Consider the following 26,147-nt stretch of genomic DNA (forward strand, 5'->3'; position numbering starts at 1 on the left):
ATTTATGGGAAAAAAGCCTTTTATTATCATATTATTATTATTATTGCAAACACTGACCATAACTCCTCTGGGAGTCAGCAGGGTCCCAATTCATCCCAAGTGTCCATAAGCCCTTAGCAGACGCCAGCGTTAAGATCATGAAGGCACAGGTTTCTCATACAGCCAGCAGTAGGATGTGGGCACTGCCAGAGGACATCAGAGAATCTGATGGTGTCCATTTTTCTACGGTGTGCACCCAAGTGGAGAGGGTGTACTTTCCCATCTTAGGTGTGCCAGTTGTTTGGGGGTTAATATGTAAAGCCAAGGTCTGTGTCTTCATTTTCTCCATTAATCCATAATAATCTATTTTAAAATGTTGTGTGTCCTTGGAAATTTAATAAATAGTGCAAAAACAGAACACTGTTTTTCTTACAAAAAGAAGACAATATTTCTGCTTCAAGCTCTAAATCACATTTGTTTTCATAATGAAAACCAGCTCTTTTTTTGTTTGTTTATTTGTTTTGTGAACAGCTTAATTGCCACTGAGCTCTGAAACTATATTGTTTATTTAAAGATGTTGCTTAAAAACATCTCAAGAACTTTAATCTTTCTGGATGTGTGAAAGGCTCCAGATTTGTGGCACTAAGGGATATAGTTTAGTGATGGAACTCAGTAGGTCAGGTTGACAGTTGGATGTGATGATCTTGAAGGTCTTTTCTAACCTAAATGGCACTGTAAGTATGACACTATAATTCTGTATGTGTATATTTTTAGTATGCTGCTTTAAAGCAAAACTGAGTCCTTTTTCTGCAAGTACGCATACTGAATTTTCATATGTTTTTTGCATCTATTAAATCCTACTGAAATCAGTAAAAGGTACCTAAAGCTTTGAGAATCATTGTTTTATACGAATGATTTCATTGACATAAATTCAGTTGTTATACCGATAATTATTTGTGCAGTCATATCAAAACCTTCATCCTTCATGCTCTGTGAATCTTAAAGTATCAGCTGCCGAGAAGAACTGTCAGACATATGCATTTTTTTGCAAGCTAGAAGGCTGCAGATAAGAGCAGTAAATTCAAATCTTTAAGCTGATTCTCTCACAATTTTTCTTTGCCTTCCTAGGATTACCCTTTCTTCCTGCACTTACCTCAGATCTTTGAAAAGAGGGGCTTTGAGGCCCAGCAGGCACGGGCATTGTGGCATATGGAGGATGACTACTGACTTCCTTGGTGTTTACTTTACATATACTTGGCTCTTGTTTTTTCCTGAACCCCTATGGCATTTTTGTGTCCTTTTGGTGCAATTGTTTCTCTGTCTTTACTTTTGACAACCCAAGATTGTACAGGGGTTGTGTTGCAGCTCACCAGTTCTGTGAGATGATGGATTCATACTGTCAGGGCAGGTACCAGGGCAAAGGAGGTTACTCAAGTCCTCAAACTTCTGTGATGTTACAAGACTGTGCAGAATGGAGGGAGCCATGCTTGTGTTTGAAGACGTCCCACCCAGACCTATGCGGCCTGCTAATAATTAGGCAGGCTGGTTATGGTAGCCAGTGTTCCTTTTTTGCTTTCTTTCTTTTAATAGAGTAAAAGTACCATCTGGCAACAGAGATTGGATTTTCACAAGGTGAAAGCTTTTCAACAAATTCTTTCTTAACACAGGGGAAGGATGAAGTGCAATCCTTAGATTAGGAAAAACAAAAAACAAAAACATGACTGATTGTTAACGCTGACTAGAAGGAGAGAGTGGAAAGAACAGAAAAAACAAAGTATTCATTATGTGATACAAAGGAAATAAGAGAAAAATTCTAGCAAAAAAAATTTGTGGATTCTGTGGAAGAGTTTATGCAGTAGCAAGAAAATGCTTTCTTGTAGTCCTTGTCAGGCTGGACAAAAAGCTAGAAAACAATACTAAACTGGTAGGGCTAAGGCTATGATACAGAAGATTATAGATTATTTTTTTATTCTCTTATAAGATGAGAGAGACAGCAGTAAACCACAGCTGGAACGGTGGCACCAAACTACATTGGATTTTTTCCCTAAGTTTGTCTAGTAGCTGTTCTAAGTTTCCTAAGGAAGTTCCAATTTGAGTTACTGAATAAAGCTTGAGAGTTTGTACTTTAAATGTTGTTAAGTGCCGCTATTTTATTAATTGTACTGTGCTCGAAGTACAAATAAATCATATCTATTTCTCTAGCATATTCTTTTTGGAAAAATCAGACTCAGGAAAGCAGATATATATATTAATGGGCTTGATTTCAGAAATCGTCTAACTACAGATGCTGTTAATATGGCAGAAGTGGGAGTACATGTGTGGTGCTCCTTTATTTCTGGTCTCTACTTCCCTCCATAGGTTTCTAAATACTCAGAAGAGGAACTGAAACACTAAGTGAAAGCTGACTATATGCCTGATTCCCTTCTTCATGCTCTCTTTATCTGCACTCAGGTTTGCCATCCAGTCAGTGATTCTGCTGGCTAAGAGCTATCATCTTGGATACCTTCTCAGATTTCCTTACTACCTTCCAAGCCTTTTCTGCTGAGAATCTGTCTCACGCTGAGTACTCGTGGCTTTTAGCCATAGTTGTTCAGTGTCAGTACAAACTGAGGTTTTCTGGTTCCACACAACTTAGAAGCCACCACCAATAAATCCGTTCACAGATCTTTAATTTCTTACTTTATTCCCTAACCAAGATTCAGTAACCTTTGTTCTGTGGTGACTGTCCTTAACCAAGTCTGATAAAACTTCTCTTTTTAGGCCTACTTTTCCTTATCTGCCACTCAAGCAGAAATTCTTTGCTCTTGTACATACAAGTATACACACATTTATGCACAGCAGTTACTGAAACAGGGCAGAAACAAAGGAAGCAAGCGTAACAGACCTCTGAGCAAGTTTGTTATGGATGAGCAGTTCTATGTTTTGTTTCTGGAGAATTATCTGTATTATTTTTCATGGTGTCTTTTTTCTGCTAAGTGCATGCCTGTTGCATGTTTTGTGGAGCTAGAATAGCTCCTGTACTACTACTGTGCTGTATTTTTTTGTTTGCTTTTTTGTTTTTTTGTGTTTTTTTGCAGAGATTAAACGTGTTCCGGTGCTGCTAGGCATCAGGTAGACTTTAGCCATAGCTACCCATAGTGTTTTGCTGAGATCATAATGTAGCTATCTGAGTACTGCTTGCTTGTTGTTGTTCCATAGTAATCATTCTGCTAAGCACATTCAGTGATAAGCTTGATTGAAAGGGAAGTTTTTAGTAACCATCAATTCTGCGAATCAATCTGTTTTTCCATTTTTGTACATTAGCTCTTTAAAGTCCCCACTTTCCTGAAGATTGCACACTTTCTTTAAAATGACTTTGTTGAACAAAAGTCTGAAATACCTATAGAGAAAAAAGAGAGATGTACAGTGGAAATAGTAAGGCATATCCATATTGCACAACTACCTAAAACTCACTACCCTGCGTTGCTTTTGAAATGCATGGAAGGACATGGCAGGAAACACACTTGAAATTCGTATTTTTACTCTTTTGATTCAGATAGCTTTAAAATGAGGACCACTGTAATAATGACAGGCTAGAAAAAGTTTCAAGCAACTTGGTTAGCATCACAAAGTTTTCAGCAGTTACACACTGAATGCAGTTCCCCAAGAAAATATTTTTTTGCCTTAGTATGAAGCCATCCTGCATATGCCATTCTCTACCTCAATCACACCCATGCTACAGAGGTTTTTATCTACTGAAGTATATGCTACTGCTCCTCCAAGTTCACTGAAAAGATTGGAAGCTTTGTTCAGAGCTTTTGTGACCATATCATTGAAAACTACATTGTCATGTGCACATACCACATGCACTGACCTTAATTCCAACACTTAGTAGCTTTGTAGTTTTGCAGATTTGCTTTAATGGGAAGCAATTTTCATCTAAAGCTATTAGGCATATATACCCTTATTATGTTTCCTGAATACCATATTCAGCAAAAATTCACTTCAGCAAGCAAAAGCATATGTTTAAATCTCATTACAATCATTGAAACGTGTAAGGATTTTGTTCCCTGGTCCCCTTACTGGTGTCATTGGGATTGTTTGTGCAAAGGTGAGTATGCAGGTATGCATGGCAGTCTGGTCTATTCTGTATCTTGCTGTGGATGATATACTTTTTTGTGGTTTCTTACTTTTATTTGTGTACTCCCAGCTAGAAGGGAGCCCTGTTCAATTTTCAGGGATGCTTCAGAGCACACTTCAGACCGAGATGGTTGCAAAGGATGTGGCTGGTGTCAGGCAAGCTATAGGTACATAATAGCATTAGGATCTTGCAGCCTGTGTCATGAATGTTTGAGATGGTTGTGAGTAGGCATCCTCAGAGAGGTGATAGAAGAAACTTCATGAGTATAGAGCAGACTGTGCACAGAGAATGCAGTGGAGAATGTCAGAGTTAACTAAAAATGAACCTGTAATAGTGATCTGCCTGCAAGGATGTTCAGACAAGGAGGTAGCTGTTTACAAGCTTTTTTCATTCTTATGATTTCTGATTAAGTCGTGATTATTTTTTTCCTATTTAAAGAGTTAACTTTCTACTTTTTATTCCAGTAAAATATAGGGCTTATGTTCTTCTTGTTGTTACTGCTTAAAAGCTTTTTAGGGCAGATTTTCTAAAGGAAAGATATGAGCAGATCCATCACAAAAGCAGTAGCTGACATGGAGTCAATAAACAAACACTTTAGAGAGAAAACTGATGCAAAACAAAAAGTTCTTGGATTATCGCAGATGAACATTATTTTAAAGATGAAGCAATGCAGTTTACTTTCAAACTAAACATTGTAAGAATATTCAATTCAATATTTATGATTAGAAACAGTTTTCATTCTCTGTTCAAAATTCTGTCCCCAGACCAGCCTTGTGTGATGGCTATTTTTAGGTAATAAAAATTAAAAACTAGATACAGATACATCAACTTTGGCTTGTGGACCTTTCAGTTGAGTGTTTTGAGGCAGGTTATTATTCACTGATCAAACTGCAAACAAGAATGATTTACTGCTCTTGGATTGGGTTTCTGAAAGGAAATTTGTAAGGAATTCTCAGTGCTCTGCAGGTCTAAGTTTAATGACCTTGTTTTATTTATTCCTACCCTACCCCTTAAAGAAAACAATCCACTTAGTGGTAAAGGGCATGTGACTAGTGCAGTTTTTTTCCATGCTCTGTTCCTCCAGATTTTTTCTCTTCCCATTTGGGAGATGTACAGAAGAGAAATAGTAGAACTAGCATCCAACTCAGCAAGATCTATGCCACCACTGGCACTGGAGAAGGATTTCATCTCTAATGTTCTGAACATACAGAATTGCTTTTTGAGTCTTTAAAAACAGTAGATCGAAATAAATCTAAATGTCAAATAGTTTTTAAACAAAAAAACTACTATAAACCCATGATGGAAAAGGGATGTGCTCTTGCAAAATGTTCCTCCATAAAAGCATGAAGATTTAGAGGTTTACAGGAGAAGCTAGATTATTTCTGTATATATATATATATATATATATATATATGTTATTTCTCTCAGCTATAAATATAACAAGAAAATTTACTATAGCTGTAAGAAATTTACTTTCTTGCATATGTTTAATCTTGAACACATTTTTTTTCCATACTGCTTAGTTCTTGGAATTAATGATGTACTAATATACTTCAGCAATTCCAAGAATTGTTTTGTACTTAATTTTTTCATTGGAACTTATGTCCACTGGCTTCTTGAAAATCTTGATCTCTAAGAAAGCAATTCCAGATGTGATTCTGATGTTTTTGTAAACCAATAAGAAGCTTACGATGAGACAGTTTAGTATAAGTACAAGGTACACAGTGAATGCTACAAACCCTTTTCTGTGGATTGTGCAAATGTATTAAGCTAAAAACACCAGAAACTTGATGCATCATTGAAATGAAAGTACAGTAATATAAGTGGGTATATATGAAGGAGTGTAGTTATACTTGCAGATTACTTGGAAAATTGTAGGAATACTGACACTTAAGTTCTGTTGTCGCAGAAAAAAAAAAAAGAAAGAAAGAACCACAAGCACTGTAAATCAATATACAATTTACCTTGTATACAGTATTGTCATGACTATATAACCAGCAAGGTTAATCCTACTGGTTGTTCAAGAGAAGAATAACCTATAGTATGCAAAAAATGAACATTATATAACTGTGGTTTAGAAGTGGTTGTGGGTGGGATAGCAACATTAAGTAAAACCTAATTTAAAAATTACTCAAAAACCATGCAAGTGCAAATGAGGGCAAGGATAGATATTTATGCATAGGTGTTGATACAATGTTATACAGAGATGTAGGAGTAATAGAATTTGTTTGGCGTGTCTGAGGAATCTGACAATTAAATGTGCTGATCAGAGTTGATCACCTTAGATGCTCTATTGTTAATAGAAAGATATCTACAGAAGGTGATTATATAATTTACGTAATTGCATAATTTTATGATAGTCACTGATGATAAGTCAACGCCCAAGAGATTTAAACATTCAAGATTCCAGCTGAATTACCAAATCCCATACTGAGCTAATACATTTCCAGTGGGCTCTCCTCTTCAAACAAGTATATTAATGAACAGTTTTGGAGCACTTTCTATTTTGCAACCACAACAGATTTCATCTGCTTAAAATAAAATATAATTTGCCAAAGCTGAAAACTGGACATCTATATCTGTATAGGTTGTATTACACTGACATTTAGGATCACATATTAACTCCATGTATCACAGTATAGCATGGATGACAATTCCCTCTGAAAAATTTGTTGTGATACAAGTACTATGGGAGTATGTATTTACTAATGTCTTTCAAATAATCCTTCAATTTTGTATGCATTTCAGTGGCCAAGATTAAAGAGATTGGTATTGGTAAAGACAAATAGATTCCTTATTATCTAATATAAACTTAATCTTTATTAAATAGCTGAAATTTCTATAATTTCCTCTTTTTCAGGGATGACTGTATAAATGGGGATATTGCTTTATGATTTATATTAGTTTGACCATTTTTAAAAGTGCTGTATATCTTTTTCCTTGAAAAAATAAAATCAACTGAATGATTTTCAAATGAGAAGATGTCTAAATTTCTGTAACTTGCACAGATATTGTCAGATTTGTTATTAGCTTGTTTTATCGTTTAATTACAGCATACTTCTTTCCTCAAGTCTTACAAGGTACCTTATAATTCCATTGAGAATTCTCAAGTAAGAACTACATAGTGCAAATATAGGACAACAGAATTTTCCTATCAAAGGATATTCCTTTGTTGCTCAAAAAATGTTTGATGCTAATATTTTAAAGAAACTCTTTGAAGTTAACTTCAATAGAAACTCTTACCATACAAACCAGAAGAGATTTAGTTTACTAATTAGCTGCTTCATTTTGATTTAGTGTATATCAAAATCAATTCACAATTATGGTTGTTTTTTTGCAGTTAAACTCCTTAAAACAGCAGTGTATGTGCGGATTGGAAACTTTTAACCTGCCATTCATTTTTATTCCGTTTCCCTTCTTTTCATTTCCCACCTGCATTTAACATTCTACATGATTACACAAACAGTGTACTCACCAGTTGAAAAGGAAGAACTGGAAGTAAGGCTTATGTAAATAAATCCATATCCTACATGAGTTACACATGTCCATCAGTAGTAATTCCCCCATCACTGCCATCCAAGATTCCATCAAGTATTCTTGCTTGCTTGCCATGGTACTATGTGCTATGTTCTCCTTTACTTCTCTTCTGCTTTTTTTGTCCTCTACCTGCAGTGATTATGAGATTTTTTACTTTCCACTCCATGTGCTCTCACATCAGTAGTGGTGAAGTGAAAAGTCATAAAGAATATACGTGAATAATTTTTGAAAGGATGAGTTGTAGGGAGAAAATCATCATTAAGCTGAAGAATCAGTGGGAAAGATAATTTAAATATTTTCTTCTTCCTCAGTTAACCAAATTCTTACAGTCCATGTTGCTTGTCTGTATGGAGGGCATGTCCTGCAAATTTATCGTTTTCACCCAAAATCACACATTACTTTGTATGTTTTTATTGCTTTCCCAGTCCCATTTACTTTATTGTAATCTCAAGCATGTCTAGCCGCATTCAGCAAAGCAGCTCTTAATGAGGCATTAAATCTGTCTGTTGCAAATCAGGCCTACCTGCAGCTGAGTAGACAAGCAGATCCAGAAAGCTGTGATGGCGAAAGGAGTCCAAAAATTGGAACCGCATGCCCATAAAAATTGTCTCCTTGTCTTATTAGACTTATTAATACCTGCATTTGATGCATCTGTTGATTTGCCTTTTGTAGGACCTGCTAAGTTCTGCATGATAAGTATGATCACAGTTATGAACACTGCATGATATGCTTATCTCTTTTTACATGGCATCTACAATTTTAACTCTTCTTAATCCTGTTTGGAAAAACAATAAAAAGCATGGAAATGGCGTGCAGGCTGGGCTGACAAATAGGGCCCTCCGTTCCTCTCAGAAGGGAGTCTCTATGACAGTTACCTTTCTTTCCTTCTTGGCAGAGGCAGTCTTTAGGCATGGAGTCTACCACCTCATCCTGGATACCCTTCTGAATGGACCTTCAACTGCATCCTCACTCACCTCTTCCTCAAATTCCAGAGCCTCAAACCTGTTACACAGGGGCACCTGGGAAATTGAGATAGATAGGGATGAGATTTGCTTGTAGTGCCAAGCTGGGACCTGCTTCCACTCCTCCTCATCTCTTACACCCCCTACCTCTGCTAAAAATGGCAGGCTAGGGGGTCCACCAGTGCCTGGGGGAATCATCCTGGTATCTTTCTTGCAAGTTTGGCAGGAAGATACTTTACCAGTCTATCTCATGCTAACATCTCATATGCTGCTTAATCTCTCCACATCCTTCTTAGGCTCTGCCACCATACTGAGCAGATCATCCACCTGCTCACGCCTCAGACAAGTGGAATCTCTGCCAGCCTTCGCTGGTAACAAAAGGCTCAGACACTCCCTGCAGCCAAATCATGAACTGCCACATTTTTGGGCAGGCACTTGGTCTGAGTTGCCACGTTCTTTTTGACAAGAACTTTCTGCCTAGTGGAGACTATGGCCAGATTTGTTGCCTGGAAGTCAGCCCATAGGTGAGCCAGTCTCCCAAGTGGTTATGAAACTGAAGAGTTATTATGTTACTCATTCAATTACCCAACTAATTTTGAGTAAATACTCAACTGAATTTGTAAGGGAGAATTTCAAAATGTCCAGAAGTCTACAGTCTCATGTATCCTGATTCCAGCCTCAACAGGCTTCCTGTGTGGTGCAGTCCTAATCCAACCATAAATTCATTACCTTAGACTCAATACATTCTCAATTTCAAATACTATTTTATTTCATCCAGGCGACATTAATTTGAGTTGCCTTTTGAAACCAACACTTCTAGTTCTTCTTTAGTGAGGGAAAGATAGATGTCACAGCCATATTGCAGTACTGAGTAAACTTGGAGAACAGATGTTTTAAATCACTTCTCTTTGCTCTCTTAATAAATAGCAGTCAAAATCTCTGATTAGTTCTGCTGTCCCTTAACTCAAGGCAGCAGAGTCTGTATGTACTCAGCAGTTTTCAGTACTGTTAGGTGAAAATAACTCCAGTGATTCTCTTCTATGAGTTAAATTTTGTTTGAATGCAAACTGCTTTATTAGAAAGTAGGTTTTGAATCTAAAAGCAAATTCTTTTTTTCTTTGTAATTATTCATCTGATCACTTATTTAATGAAGCATTTGATTTATTTCAAAGTAATAACTGCTTTTATATGTAAATCACAAGTTTTTGAGAAGAGTGTGGTAATTAAATTATGCAAGGAAAATGCAAGGAAAAACTAATCAGAAGATGGAAACTCCATTAAAATGCTTTATGTTTATTTACATAGCCAAGTAATTCAGTTTAGAAAAACGTTATTTTCTAAAATTTAGATTTTCCATAGCATGCTACTATGAGTATGTTCCTTATGTTTCCCCTCCTGTACCAGAGTATTTCTGAATGTTCTAAGCTCTTCTGTGTGAAGCAGATGTGTACGTGTTTTGAATCACATTCACTGTGTGCTGAATTTAATTCAATTACCTATTTCCTGACATAAAACTTTTCCCACAGTGTGAAGTTTTTGTTGCTTCATTCGAGCACATAAAAGTCATTATATAAAGGTGATAAAGACCAGAACTCAGTGCATTTTGAGGGAGGTAACTCTTGCCTGTCTGAACTGTATTGTACATTGTGTTCCTAAGACAATTACATATACTAACCTAGAAGATTAATGCACTCTATTAGGCAAGGGATTGCAATCAGAAATCAATAATTGATATAAATGACCAGCCCAACTCGGGAAAAGATTTTTCTTAATTGTAGATAGAATTGCCCAAAGCACACATTTGGCAGTTTCTAGTTACGGAGGGAAGTTTTCAAAGAATTGAAGTATTCTACTACTTCAAATGCTGACCAAGTAAATCTTTAAGTTTTGAACAGCTCAGCCATTGAAGAGTTAGAAAAAGCACAGAAATTTAGCTCAGCCTTCTTCTAAAGGATTTCAAAGTATTGCGTAAGTGATAGAGTAAGATAAAAAGCTGCAACAGGATCTAAGAAGATAAGTAGTTCTAGCTGAGTTTAAGACTTTTCCATGAAGGAAGGGATTACTATTGTTTTTTCTTATTGTCTTTGTCTGGGAATGTAAATAATAGCACAATTCAATAGTAGGTAAATGAAAATCCCTAAAGGAAATATTTTCTTCCCTGAGGAACTGCTATGAACCTCACTTTCATGCTGTTTTGAAATACTGGCAGCAAGATGTCTGAAGAGAAAAACCAAGAGCTTCCACACACATATTTTGATGCTGGAAAATAAGTTATTCAGAAGGACATATTATCCCTGTTCCTACAGAAGGCAGCCTTTGAAACAATTAGATTTCATTTTTGCTTTTTCACCATCACTTATTCAAACTGAACAAAATTGCTCCCATACTTTTTAAGTTTTATTTTCATTTTTTATTTTTATTCTGTGCTAAAACATTTGGCCTTGTTATAGTGCTTCCTCAGTATAAAGGAAACAAGAAGTTGTTTGGGATTCAAAAGTGTGTTTCACCTCTGTAAAAAGAGGCTACTGGCAAGTATAAACTCATTTTCTTGCTGTCCTGAATTGCTCTGTATGTTAATTTCTCATGAACTTAAAGGAACTACTAGATATGCTTTCAAGTCTTCCTAATGGAAGAATTTATGTTTCCAGTCCTCCAGCTCACTCTGAGTAGTCAGTTCTCTTCTGCCCTCTATGTCTATCATCACCAAAACACCTACATAAGTCTCTTGTGGTATTTGAACACTGTTCTGACCAGAGGTAGGTTACAGCATGTATGTATAACACTGAGGTCCCTCCCTAAAGCACTATTTCTTCTACGTGATCTATACAGGGTTAATAGATGCCAGCTTTGATATGAGCAACTTGCTCATTTGAGTTGGTGCAGCACAAGTCACACTGAAACTGAAGCTGGGCTAAACATTTGAGAAGGTGGATTAAACTGTTATGGGTGAAAAGGTGTATACATCCCTCTTGCTCATTTGAGCAGCTTGTAAAACATGGACGTTACTGTAATAACATAAAAAGAACAAACTGCTAATGAATCAAGAAATAAATAGATAAAGAAAATGAGTTAGACACAAAGAGAATGTCTGATTCACATCTGGTTAATAAATGACATTCAAAAACATGGATCCTGAATTAAAATGTAAGTGAAAGGGTAAGCAGTTTCAGGGAGGTATTCAGGGTGAGGTATTCAAGGTCATCTAATTCAAAGAAGCAGTGATAATTGAAAACTGTTGGAAGCAAGGTTCCTAGAGTTTCAAAATGTAAAAGCTACAGAAATTCTGAAGGCATGGAAAGAAACGACAGTGCAATGGGTTCCAAATTCCTTACCTTTTCCATCACTTTCCCTGCAATTTGTCAGAAAGTTGAAGCATGTATAATAATCAATTACTTGTCAAGATTACAGTTAACGTATTTCTGTAGGAGCGATCAATGTAAAATGTATCACAGTTCATATACATGGTACAGCTTTTGAATAATGCCAGATGGATTTAGTCTTAGATGTGGAACTGTCCTGCTGTACAGAAAGCAGGATGTTAGTACATTTATTCTTTTTATTGTCAAAATAAAATGATACAAAAATAAGAAAATCTTGTCGACACACATAAAATAGAAGATAATATCTTCAGGATTCAGAAACAATATCTAAATACAATGTTGTAATGCAGATTCTGAAGTAGATCAAGATTTCAGATTAAAATTTAGACAGATATGTGTACATATTTTTTAATGTATTTATGTATATGAGTGGTGTATTAATCCATAATGTAACAGGTTAGAGTGTTAGTTTGGGTATTTACCAATTCCTGTACCTGACAATAAGTGCATTTACCACTCTGGTTTTAAAGTAGTTCGGATACTAGGTTGCTGCTAAGAGATCAGTTATAGTTTGGAAATATAGAGTATTTTTTATTGTGAATGGGAAAGAAGTGGTAAGCTTTATTTTTTTTAAAGTACTATGCAGGTGAATCCATATAGGGCAGATAAGTGATTAATTATATCTTGGTAAGGAATAAGGACTCTTCAGCCCTACCTTAGGTAAGATCTCTAGAAATAGATCAAAAATTACTTTGGCCTGTTTCATTTCAGTTTTTATACAGTAATTATTTTGTCTCATTGCATTTGCTGAATTGTTTTGCAGTGTTTAGGAAAAAAAAGTTACATTAGTATTCAAATTATGAGGATTCTATTTTGCATTTTATTATACGTAGCTTTAAGAAAATTACTGCTAAGGTAATGATATACTTCCTAAAAGTTCTGAAATTTTGAGGGAAGGTAACAATCTTCATGCATTATTGTTGTCATGAACAATTTAAGTAGTATTTTTAGGTTTCTTTTATGTTGCAGCTGCTGTTCTCCATTTCTTTAAGTCAGATTGCAGACATTGAAAGGCAGCTTACTTCCTCCACGTTTTTTACAAAGAAAATAACATAACGGTGGTGGCTGATTTATAAAATAGTGAGGAGGAGGAGATTCATTTAGTTTCAAGAAAGCCATTATTTCATGAATTTTTAGGACAGAAAAGTCACCACTGCTCTGATTGACTGTCCTAGAAATTTGTGGAAGGAGAAAACTGGCTACTGTTAGTGGGAGCACATCTGTAGCACTTTATTCTGCTATTACAGAATGCAAAGTAACAATGCATTATGTCTGTAGAAGGCATACACAATGCACCTTTGAAGTATAGCAGAAATAAAGCTTTGGCAATCACATCTGGGATGTAATGGAAAAGAGTATATAATTTATGGCAGACATTTTTGCCATTAGTTTGTTTACTTGTAAAAGTCATGCCTTACAGATTTTATTTTATTTTCTGTAAGCTTTCCTTTATTATTGCCATTTACTTCCCAAATGTATATTTTCTCATTCTTCCTGATTTACTGACTTTACATTGTTCCTTTGATCATAATTCTGTTCACTTTATTTTTAAATAGATTTTTATTTTCATCCAAATTTACTATTAAAAAAAATGGCAGGAGAGTGTGGTACAATATTACAGATTCATGAATTACTTATTTCAATTATTAAAAATATATTTAGACTACTGGAACATAGTCCTTGGCAAATGCTGACTTCTGTGTGATTTTAGCTACAAATAATCCAAAAGTGGTATTTGTTGTTTTAAAGAAGATATTTTGATAGCATGAAAAACAGGCCCATGCTTGCATATTGGAGCATGTATTTGCATCTTCTGTTATGTCATATTTGCATGTTCTAATATGTTTCCATTATTCAATAATGCTTCCATTTGGACTTATTTTGAGGCCACAAAAGTAATAGACCATATAAAAACACATAGTTAGATGCACTCTCTGCCTTGAGTTTTACTGACTAATTAGATTAAATAGAAGGTGGAAACAGAAGCACAGTAAAGTGAAGTGTGTACAACGTTTTTCAAGGTAGGACAGTTTTCTATTTGTGTTCTTTCTCCAAGGCTACTGTCACCTCTGCAGCAGCCAGAAATGTAGCATTTAGGGAAAGGTTTCCAACTGCATATCCCAGGGAGTGATTGTTCCTCTCTGTACTGTGTTCAGGTCTGGGGCCCCCAATACAAGAAAAACAGAGAGCTGTTGGAGAAGGTCCAGAGGAGGGACACAAAGATGATCAGGGGGCTGGAGCACCTCCCCTATGAGGACAGGCTGAGGGAGCTCGTCTTGTTCAGCCTGGAGAAAAGAAGGCTGCGGGGTGACCTCATTGCAGCCTTTCAGTACCTAAAGGGAGCCTACAAACAGGAGGGGAATCAACTCTTTGAAAGGGTAGATAACAGCAGGACAAGAGGAAGTGGTTTTAAGTTGAGGGAGGGAAGATTTAGGTTTAGGGGAAAGTTCTTTACAGAGGGAGTGGTGAGGTGCTGGAATAGGCTGCCCAGAGAGGTTGTGGATGCCCCATCCCTGGAGGTGTTTAAGGCCAGGCTGGAGGTGTTTAGGGCCCTGGGCGGCCTGGTCTAGCGTTAAATGTGGAGGTTGGTGGCCCTGCATGTGGCAGGGTGGTTGGAGCTTGATGATCCTTGAGGTCCCTTCCAACCTGCGCCTTTCTATGATTCTGTTTATATTCTAAAATCTGCAAGAGCTAAGATTTTTTTCTGGGGGGAGGGTTGTGCTTCCTTGAGTATTTCCAGCAACTGGGAGCAAAGTTTCTCCATGCTGTACAAGTAAAGGAACTATTTTCCATTGGAATATGAATTTTAAAGTCTTTGTATCCATCTCTACTACATCACTGCCCTGAGAAGTTCTCTGCCCACAAAAAATGGATGCTAAAGGAACTGTTTCTGTTTCCAAAACTAATGAGGAATTATTCTATTCTTATTTCACTGGGATGAACATCTTGGAAAGAGGGACTGCCTTCACCAGAACATCTGAGCTGAGGCTACTGATGACTTGCTTTCTTTGAACTGTCTAAATGCCATCCTTGTCAGTGTGTGTCAAACTCACACATCACTGTATTTCCTCACTGAAATTGCACTACTTGAATTCATATGAAAGTTTGAACTTATATGGAAGTTTCTCTCAAATGCTATCCTAGATTGACAGTGTTTTGTAGTGCCCCACACTGATATATAACTGCATAAATATAAGATATTAGAAGCCTGCTCCCTTAAAATTTGTGGTTAATTGTTAATAATTCTCAGAAATATTCTCAGAAATATGCTAAATTTTTCTTGCAAACAAATCTTTGTCAGGCAGTCCTAAAGTATGTTGAAAGCAAAATGGTTTGTAGAAAATTAGTTACACGCTTGTAAAATGCTCTACAGTGTTCTGCAAACAAAAGGGAAAATTTCCTGCAATTTCACAATTTTGTATTTGCTTAGATGGCCATTAGCCAACAAGATGAAATCAAATTTATCCTATTCATGCAATGAATTAACTGTGATTAGCAGTGTATAGAATGTGATTTTCTAAAGCTCCTTTCATAGGCAAGGTATTATCAAACACTTTGTAAGGGAAAAAAAAAAAAAAAAAAGGAAAAGAAAAAGATTAAATAAAGACTAAGAGTATAATAAACCTGCACAGGATCAGAGGCCTTATCTTTTCTTTAGCCCAGGATTGAATCTTTGCTCAGCAATTCTTCAAAATCATGTTGCATAGAATCCTAGAAGTCAAGTTTTCTTTACTATTTCTAGTCTTGTTGCAGGACCAGTACCTTACATAACAAACCAATACTGTCTAGCATCTTGAGTGACCATTACCCCATTTCCCATGATACTTTTTTAGTGGTAAGAATTCGGCACATACAACATAACCTGTTCCTATTGTATAAATCTCAAGAAAAGAAAAAACAAAATGTGAATTTACTGGTAATTCCTTTTAATTTTTAATTTGACTTTCTGTTTTGTGTGCTGTTGTAATGCACTTGACTCATGCTTTGTTAGCTTTTCTGAATCAGGGTTTTGTCTTCTGTGATAGGATGCTTCAGCTAATGGCGCTCTAAGAAAGCAATAGGTACCATAAGATTTACATTACAGTTAGAATGGTCACTAGCAACTAATCATGGAGGTGCTGTGCACAAAGTTGAGTTAGAAGTCGGGTTGCCTTCATGTCAGTGCATTGGGGTGATCTACTCCGCATCAGGCCCATGAGCAAAGAAGGTTGTAGTAGCATAAGTGTAACCTTTTGGATTGTGATATGTATGTTAGAATATCACCTCTTTCTTACACATGTGAACAACAACTTGTACAAATCAAAAGCTAGTCTAGTTACCTGAGAAGATGATGTTACAGAAGGCATGTATAGACACAACACTAAGTATATATAAAATACAAAGAGTTACAAACTTATTTTTCCTGCTGGTGGATATGAAATTCAAGAGCAACAAATTTAGGAGAAAAGCTGCTTAGCCATATAGAGAGTCTTTTTAGTTAAATGATGTTTACTCTGCTCATTAATTGATCTGGTTCTTTTAAGAGCTGCTCCTGCCAATCTGACAATTATATACTCTGAGCTTTTCACACACTAAGTGTCAAAATAAGCAGAACTTTCCTGTGTATCAAATTTTCTCCATAGCTTGCTCAGTATTAATAAACTTGAGGGTTTTGTCAATAATTTTTTATTCTTTGTGCCACTTTGTCATCAGAATTTTTTATTAGGCCATCAGTAAGAGTTAATTATTGTCAAATGCAGTCTGAATTTCTGTAGATCTGAACTAAAACCACTGCCCACTTTGAGTACATCTCTTTCAAAATTTCACATGGTAACATTGAACATTTGCTAGTTTTGAGCTAGTAACATGGGGGTAAAATAGCCTATATGTTCTGTTACAGTCACATCCAAGAAGTTTGCATGCTTTCTTGGTAAGTAAAGTCTATAATAGACTTGAAATAAAAATCCCATCTAAAGGATGGTGGAATAAGAAATGACTTGATATAAATAGTAAGCACCAAAAATGGTTTTAAAATTAGGAATGTATACTTCCATCTTTATTCTGTTTTTCATCATTAACTGCTTTTCATATGGAGCACTGCTTTCATGGCCTAGGGTGTATATTGCTCTGGCTGTGTAAGGCAGCAGCTACTGTGAATTTTCTCCATGGCAGTGAACTGGCAAAGGCCAATTTATGTCACTCATCCTCCCTCTGCCATGTAGGAAGCTGGATGGAGTATTAGAGCAGAATACTCTATTCCTGGAGTGACAGAAGACTGGTTTAGACCCATGCACAGTAATGCTCTGTCAGATTAAGTGACCCAGGTAGTTTTCTCTAGCCAGCAATTCCAATGTCATTGCTTACTTGAGCTTTTGAGTGAATCCACAATGTTACATACAGTTTTTCGTTTAGAGTGGCCATAATAGCCACATCTCTAATGTATAACAATAAATTGGATTTTAGAAAACTTTACTGTTTTCATGAAATTCCAGTCTACACACAAAGCAAATTCTCAACGTACTTGTGTGTCTCCAAACACTGAAGGAATCTCGATTGCTACATGTTTGTTCTACAGTGATTCTTAAGGGCCACCACACCCTTTATGCTCTGTTCCATCCACATTCACCACAGTGTCCTGGACACTGGAAGTCATCATCCTCCATGAAGCCAGATGCCAACCACTTTAGAAGTGACTCACAGTAGATATGAGAAATTCTTCACTGCTGTAGTTGATTGATGGCAGCAACAGGGCATTTCACTTAAGACTGCTTCAGCACAGCTAATCCTACATCCAATTTAATATTAGACACAGTTTTCCCATCTTGCATCTGTCTGACAGCAATATCAGAACATTTCTCTCTTCTTGTTGGTTCGTGTTGGTTGATGCTTGGCTGAACATGAGCCGACAGTGTGCCCAGATGGCCAAGAGGGCCAACAGCATCCTGGTCTGCGTTAGAAATAGTGTGGCCAGAAGGAGCAGGTAAGTAGTCATCCCCCTGTACTCTGGAGCACAAGTCTTATGAGGAGACTGAAGGAACTGGGATTGTTTAATCTGGAGAAGAGGAGGCTCAGAGGAAACAATATTCCGAAAGTCCTGCAAAAATGTGTAAAGAGATAAATGAATGCTTATGGTCAAACATAAACATAGAGGTGCAGATGAGCCATTTCAAGGGTACAAGCCCAAATTAAAATTCTGTGATGCAAAAAGAACAAAATCAGGTGAAAATAGAGAAAAAGCTGAGCACAATAGATGTATGTGCTAGAACAGTGTGATTGATCTCCTAACGATGTTACAATCTGTCTCTGAGACCAACAGAAATGCAGTTTGTCATTCATAGCATTCCTGACAGGTGAGCAGCTAGACTGCCATGCTAAAGAGAAAAATAAGAAAGTAACCTATTTAGTGTTTCAGGCACAATAATGAAGAATGTCATAAAGGGTCACACCGTTAATCTAAATCTAGTTATTTGATCCTCTGGGAAGAATATTGTGTGTTTGTATATAATGTGGATTTATTCACCTTTGATACAAAAGAGTTGTAGTGAAAGATGAAGCTGTAGAATGCCAGTCTGGCTTCCATGAGCAGGCCAGTCTTGGGATTTAAAAATAATGAGTTTCTTTTATGGTCTTCTCAGTGTAGTGCTTTTGCTGTGCATGTGCCTGCATATCTCCATCTTGCAGACCATTTGAGTTATCCATAAACAGCCCAAAGACTATATCATTATCATCTTGGTGTTGAATTGTTTTATGCAAACATAATACTCTATTAGCTAAACTGTTTTCCTTTCAGGTTAGCTGAGATGAGAAGGTAACATTTAGTAATTGACAAGAAGCTTTACTGAATTTTACTGGGCTTATTATACTGCTTTAGGGTATTATTTATATTATTGCATTTTATTTTCCAGCATAAAATATAGCACTGGAAATTTTTTTTTATGAGTGTCCCAAGATATGAACAGTATTGAGAAAGTATGCATGTATGTATATACACATATATCAACATGGTTTATTAATTTTTATTCTTCCTCTGGTACCATATTGCTTCCCTGTTTTTTGGTTGTTGGTTTTTTTTTTGTTTTGTTTTGTTTTTAATTATCATTATTATTTATTTTGTGGTTGGTTTTTTTTTTTTTTTTTATGATAGGACAGAAAAGTAAATGTCATCCTTACATAGCACTTTATTTTAGCAAATCCTTTCATAATTAAGACAGCATACTTTGTTACTATGAAGAAAATTTTGACACTATTAAAAATACAGTGTAAAATATGCAGAGAGACGATCTGTCTGTTTAGAACTTGTGTGAAATAGAAAAGTAACAGATAAGATGCTACCTACTGGAATCTCACCACTTACAAAAATGAATATTTGAAACCATGCTTTTTATTACTATATCCTGATAACTTGCCATGTGAATTAAAAATAAAAGCAAGACAGCATTTAGCCACTAAGTTTTAGTGGATTCATTGCACTTTAAGCATTGTTATTAGCCCAGACTTTTAAAGTAAATTGCTGCCTGTCAGACTTCATCCCCTCAGCCTCCATGATGGGAATTTATAACAATTTTGTAGCACTATGGTTGAAAGGAAACCAATCTGAAGGAGTAGGATTGAACTGTCCCGTCTGCAATGCTATCAGTGAATCACATATTAAATCCAGATGTTTAGAGGCAAGAGGCTGTGTACATGTGTGCATGTAGCTGCGTGCATATTCTCCACTCTGCTTTGATTTCAGTGGAATTCAAGAGAATTCAACAGATGAATGCTCCTGTAGGCAAGTACAAGTATTTACCAAAAGCCTGAGTAATGCCAGTTTCTGCAGCCTTCTATATTTGTTGTACTGTGTTCTAATTTGAATACATACAAGAAAGAAAAACAAACAAACAAACAAACAAAAAACACAGTAGTTTTAAAGTGCAGTTCAAGACCCTAAGTTTCTGGAAGAGTTAAATATAGAATGTAAATTGGAAATTTCTTTGTCAACATAACAACCTCAGCTCACTGAAGACTGAGATTGTTTTTTACAGTTGTGTTTTACAATTGTGTATGAGTCTTCTAGGAGTTAATACATGTTTACATATGTAAAAAATATTTGTTACTTAATTTTTGCATTCTACTATAACATCTTCACATTCACAGGCCCAGGTTATATCTTAACTTCCCTGGTACCTACAGGAAGCACAATGCAGCAGGGAGTAAACAGTTCAGGAGATTTCTGGAGTGCCATGCTGGTAACTTCCTAACACATGTGATGAGGGCAGGTTTTTTGTCTGGACCCCTTATAAACAAATATGGATTGTGAGAATTAAGGAGCATTCTTAGTTGCCATGACCATGAGATGCTGAAGTTCATAATTCTTGCAAGGAGGGAGAGAAACCAAAAGCAGAACCACCACCTTGGAGAACAAACTGTCCTGTTGAATGTCTGCTTGAAAGAATCATATGAGATAAAGTCTTGGAGAGAAAAGGGTCTACAGCAGCTGGCTTACTTTTCAATATCTTTTCGAAGCTCATAAAGTTCCATCCCCAGTTTCAGGAAATCAAGAAATTGTGGCAGGAGTCCCACATTCATGAGCGAGTAGTTGCTGACTTGGCATTGATGAAGTCATGTTGGTTGCCTCGGATCAGCTCCCTGTCTTCCATGTGCCTTACCACAACTTCCTGGATAAGCCATTCCATGATATTCCTTGTCACAGAAATGAAGCTGATAGGGTAGTAGTTCCCTGGGTCGTCCTTTCTTCTCCTCCAAAAAAAAAAGTGTGTGATATTGCCCTTTTTTCCAGTCACCAGACACTTCACCTAACTACCATGACTTTTCAAATGTCATTGAGAATAGCTTGGAGACTAAGTCAGCCAATTCCCTCAGGATTCTGGGATGCATCTCATTGGAACCCATACACTTATGAATGTTTGGGTTCATTATGTAGTCATGAACCTGATATTTGCTTACAGCAGGAGTGAATCCCCTAATCACCACCTTCCAACCCTTCCAATTGCAAGTGAAGACTAAGGCAAAAAAAATTGCTGAATACCTCAGCCTTCTTGTGCATTTTTACCAGCCTGCCTGTATTGTTTACTAGGGAGTACACCTTCTTAGACTTTCCTTTTCTGGTTGATGTACCCATAGAAGCCTTTCTTATCCTTCTTTGCACCCTGAGCCAAGGCTTTGCCCTTCCTGACGCCATGCTTATACAACCTAGCAGCATTCCTATACTCCCTCCAGAATACATATCCCTGCTGCCACTGCCTGTGCATTTTTCTCTTGCTCTCCATTTTGACTAGCAGGTCTCATTTCAGACAGGCTGGTCTCTTGCCTTCTTCTCCTGACTTTCTTCACCTGGGAATGGAGAGCTCTTGTGCCCTAAAGAAAGCTTCCTTAAAGATCTGACCATTCTGCTGTGCATCCTTGTCCCTGAGGACAGCTTCCCAGGGGACTTTGTTCGCTAACTCCTTGAAGAGCTGGAATTCAGCTTTCCTAAAATTTAGCATACTGACTTTACTCTTTGGCTGTCCAGTGTTGCTCAATAGAGTGAACTCCATCAGTATGTGATCGCTGCAGCTCAGGCAGCCTCCAACCCTAATGTCACCAATCAATTCACTTGCATTGGCGAGAAACAGGTCATGTTTGAACAAGTTCTGGTCTGGTGGTTGGTGACCCTGCTCACGAGAGAGGGCTTGAAACTAGGTGATCTTTGAGTTCCTTTTCAACGCAGGCCATTCTATGATTCTGTGATTCAAGTAATGTATTAGAATATTTTTAAAGACTAATAATTTATATTCATGTAAAAAAAAAAGCTTTATATAACATATCGTTATAGATGATTAGGTTTTGACAGTATAATAAAACTTTATAATGCATGTGATTTGATTCATCTTGATGAAAAACTTGTTCTTTTGCAGAAAATGATGAGGTCATCAGTGTTTCATATGTTCATACTAAGCATGGTCGCTGTAGATGTTATTGTTGCTGCTAGTAACTACTACAAAGGAGAAAATTTCAAGAGACAATACGATGAATTTTACCTAGCTGAGGTGAGTATGCTGAAACAACTATCTGGATATTTTTCATGATAAGCTAAATAGGAAAATCTCAATGTCAAGCACATTTTAGCATGTACTTTTTTTTTTTTTTTAATTCCCTTAAGCATTCCAAGAATTCTTTGCTAACTTGTTCAAGTTCCTCTGTCTGACAACTTTTTGAAAGGTAATTTCCTTCAACAAAATGTCAGTGATAATGAGCTGAGGCTTAAGTATAACACCTGCAGGCTATGTATGTCTGCTGAATTGCTATCTTCTCTAGCAAGAGTATAACATTCATAAGAATTTAACATTAAAAAAAAAAAGGTAAAACTCTGTCTTTAAATATTATCGTACCTCTTTCTAAATCATCTTCATCTGACAAATGCTTATCTTCAGGATGGTCCTTAAGCATAGCGAGAATAGTGTTGAAAATAGCCTGGCTTCAGAAAGCTCAAAAGCCTCAAAAGCATTCTAATGAAGCATTTATTCAGTCCTGAGTTTAGTGAAGGAAGAGGCTGTGTTCTTGAATTGGAGGAAAACAGATTCTGTGATTGTGCTTTTCTCACTGAGAACCTGCTTGAGTGTTTAATTGGTCAAGGATTTTACTGTGCAGAATATGCCAGAGTGCCTAGAACCTTGTCTGCGTGGCTTTTTAGTACTATTTAATTCAGTCATCAGGAACAAAAAAAGAAAAACATTTTTGAAGTCTTTGATATGAATGCATGGGCATGCCTTCAAATAGATATTTGTTTTTCTAAAATGAGTACTGCAGTATTTTTTATTGACAGTACTTACTTCAATGAGCACTATGAGCTGTCACTTCATCCAAGAATAAAACCACCACTGCAGAAATTCACTGAGAATGGATCTCTGAAGATGCTGATCGTAGTTGCAAGCTATGGTTACTGCAGTTCTCTTGACTTCAGTAATTATACAGACCTTCCTGGGAGCTAAAGGGGTCAGCAACAAAAAGGAAGGAGCTCTGAGAGTATTTTATGGTCTCCTTTTCTGAAAGCTGACAGCATTTTTTGCACTGTGACTCCACTGCCACTGGTACTGCAAACAAGGCTGCAGTGACAATGGCATAAGAATCACAAGCCTTTTAGCACACAACATTATGATACTTTATGCATCTCCTTGTTTTAAGGGAAGTTGTGTTGGTACTCTTTTTCTTAAACCTCTGTTATACTTTAGAGTTTTAATGTGATCTCTTAAAAACTCACCAAGCACAGATTTCTTAAATTTGGGGACAAAAATATATAAACAAACAAACAAACAAACAAATAAATAAATAAAATAGAGAGAAGTTAAAGATAGCACCAAGTCCAAACCCTCAAATAGTGCAGGTTGTAAACATCAGTGCTTCATCATTCTGTTGTCTTTCATGTTGATGGGAATGGCTGTAGTTTGTATGAACACTGAGGAAATGTTGGTCTGGCCCCAGGAAAAATACAGAAGCACTTGAAATGCAAACTCTATAGGCCAGTATTCTTTGTTACTGGGGCTTGTGTGAAAAGCAGTGATTAGTGCAGGTGATAGTGGCACTCTGGCTTGGTCTTCTTTTCCTTCATTTCAGCTAGTAACAGAAGTGACTAAATGACTAAAAATAAACAGAAGTGAAATCTAACACTTATAACCTTGTTCCTTCTCTTTGAAGAGAAACTAACTTTCCAGCATTTCTAGAAATCAAATTTCCTTTTATTTCTGACTGAGTTCCAGCAAGACTCTATGCTAGACTGAAATTTCTTTAAAATGACTGATAAAATTAGGATGTTTGAACTTCTTAGCCAAGTGCCTTCATAGACTAAGATAGGCTATTTTCTGATAGACACTTCAGTTTAATGTTTATTATAATATATCCTAATCGTACTTAGATTTAATGGATTTTCTTACTATCAGATATGACAAGTGTTTTTGAAAGGAAGAGATCTGCACACAAAGAAAAAACCTTTGAAAATACATATTTGTAAGAAATCCAGTAAATTTTATTATTGTTAAACTGAAAAATCATCTGTATAAAATCAATCCTTTTACATATTATAGCAATATATCCCATACTACTAATTAGCAAATAGAAGAAATTCACTAAGACCTCAAATATAGAATTCACCTCAAATCTCCAAAAACAAGTTCTGGCTTAATTATGCTGTTTAGAACCAAAATTCTAGTCAGAAGGCAAGTAAGTGATGGCTTTACATATTCAAATTAAAATCAAGACTAAACAACCTCCTAAGCAAACCTCAAAGAGCTTTAGAAGTAGTTTGTTCCAGACAGTTAACAAGTTCTTTTAAAAAAATACATTTACCATATTGAAGCTATCTGAACTTTTAAACAGTTATCATAGGAAGAGTAATTGTGAAAAATATTAGCTTTATTTTATCTCAAATTCTAAGCATATTCTAAAAACAACATGAGTGAGGATATCCCCTGCAGGTTTGACAATATTTTCACTTCCTGGAAGTGAAGGTTTTGGAACTCATTTTAATTTCCAGATTAGAATTGAATAGTTAAATCAACATTAAAGGCTGTGACCATGAACTGCTCATGGTGTGCACTTCTCTTTACGCAGAAAAAAATAAAAGTAGAGCCTGGCTTCTTAACAAAGTAACATTAATTCAACTTATATTCATAATAGGAAATGCTGCATGTGCTATTTCTATTTTGGCACTTATTAACCAGTGCTAGAAATACTCTTTTCCAGATCTATTTGAAGTGCAGGGCTTGGAGCTTTTCAACAGAAATACTTTCAGGGTTTTATTCTTCAAGATAAGTGTTTTTTGTAGACTAGCGTACTAAATTTCTGTCCTATGAACAGAAAAAGTGTCTGGTTTTCTTTAAATATACATTCTTTCTGTCTCTGTCTCTGAATGACTTAGATTTATCACAATACTGATTTTTTAGCATGGAAACTTTCAAAAAATTGGTTTACTTTCTACTATTCTACCTGTTCACTTTTCCATAAACAAGTCTAGAATAGAGAAGAGTATTTTGTTTGTAAGACACACTGTTTTGATGTCCATTTGGCTTTTGTTTGTTTTATTGTTTGTTTGTTTTAACAGCTGCTCATGCGTTTCACCTGTTTTTCCTGTTCTAGTCTGTTCTGGCTTCTTAGGTGAATCTGCTTTTTCTCTGTCTCTACAGCAATGGAAGTAATGATTTCAGCTTTAAAAAAATCTATAAAATTCTATTACATTTCACAACTCAGAAGAAGATCTAGTAAAATAGTCTCAGTCTTTTGTTATGAATCACAAGCAAAAATTAGCAGCTCTGTCAGTGGAATCAGGTGTATAAACATAATCAGATGTTATCCAAACCATTTAATAAATTTTTAAGTGCTGCTGATTTGAATGCATTTCACAAGCATGTAAAATGCAAATGATTCCCCCCGCCCCCCCCCCACCTCCCCCCATGTAACCCCCTTCCCCCCCCCCCCCACATTTTTAGAATAAATTAAAATATATTTAACATTGTATTTGTTAGTGTCTTTTCCCTAATGGGAAAGATATGTGCTCTGAAGTATATATGTGTGTATTTAAATAATATTGTTATTCCACCTATTCTGAAACAGAATTCCAGCAGCTTTCTACTCTCATTCCTAATTTGTCCCTCTTACTCTTTAAGACTTAATCAGATGAGTTCTTCTTTAGAAGTGAGCTTTCATTTTCAAACTTTTTGGTAAAGCATTTGCCTTGTGTTTTACAATAGAGATTTTCATATAAAGGAGTAATTTCTTCAGACTTGGCACATGGTTTTCCTTGAGCTCTTTGAACTGTAAGGGCTGAAAAACTAGCTGTATTTGAGAACACAAGCATCCTGTGTACCTGGAGGTGTGTATGTATGAAATCACACAGATAGTTCTTTGCAGTGTTTCTTTCCTAATCTGACAAAAGATTTGGAGGGCTATGAAGCATTTTGCCTTGATTTAACCATTCAAAAGACATTTAAAGCCTGATAACTGTTTTACATGCCTTGAAGAAGCCATGTAGCTGGCAACACAGCTCACAAACAGCTGTGTATTGTGAAGGTGTTAATATAGGACGCAAGCATCTTTGTTTGATCTCCTTGCTTGTGACAATCCTACACACATAAAATACATAAAATTCTAGCTAGCTGATTCAAAAACAACTTGTTTAGTGTTGATAAATGTATTATTTTGACCGGCTAAATGAGGTAG

At 36.3% G+C, this 26,147-nt stretch overlaps 1 protein-coding gene across 3 annotated transcripts in view; it reads left to right on the plus strand.

Moving 5' to 3' along the window:
* Positions 1 to 26,147, plus strand: part of NALCN (sodium leak channel, non-selective) — a 208,958-nt gene that overhangs the window by 90,055 nt on the left and 92,756 nt on the right. For all 3 annotated transcript variants that reach the window (XM_090129227.1, XM_031613736.2, XM_090129232.1), the window contains exon 11: positions 21,854 to 21,985. In XM_090129227.1, coding sequence (XP_089985353.1) covers positions 21,854 to 21,985 — 132 coding nt within the window. The remainder of the gene's footprint in view (positions 1 to 21,853; positions 21,986 to 26,147) is intronic.

The sequence above is a fragment of the Phasianus colchicus genome, chromosome 1, assembly GCF_987193195.1.
Source record: "Phasianus colchicus chromosome 1, bPhaCol1.hap1.1, whole genome shotgun sequence".
Taxonomy (NCBI): domain Eukaryota; kingdom Metazoa; phylum Chordata; class Aves; order Galliformes; family Phasianidae; genus Phasianus; species Phasianus colchicus.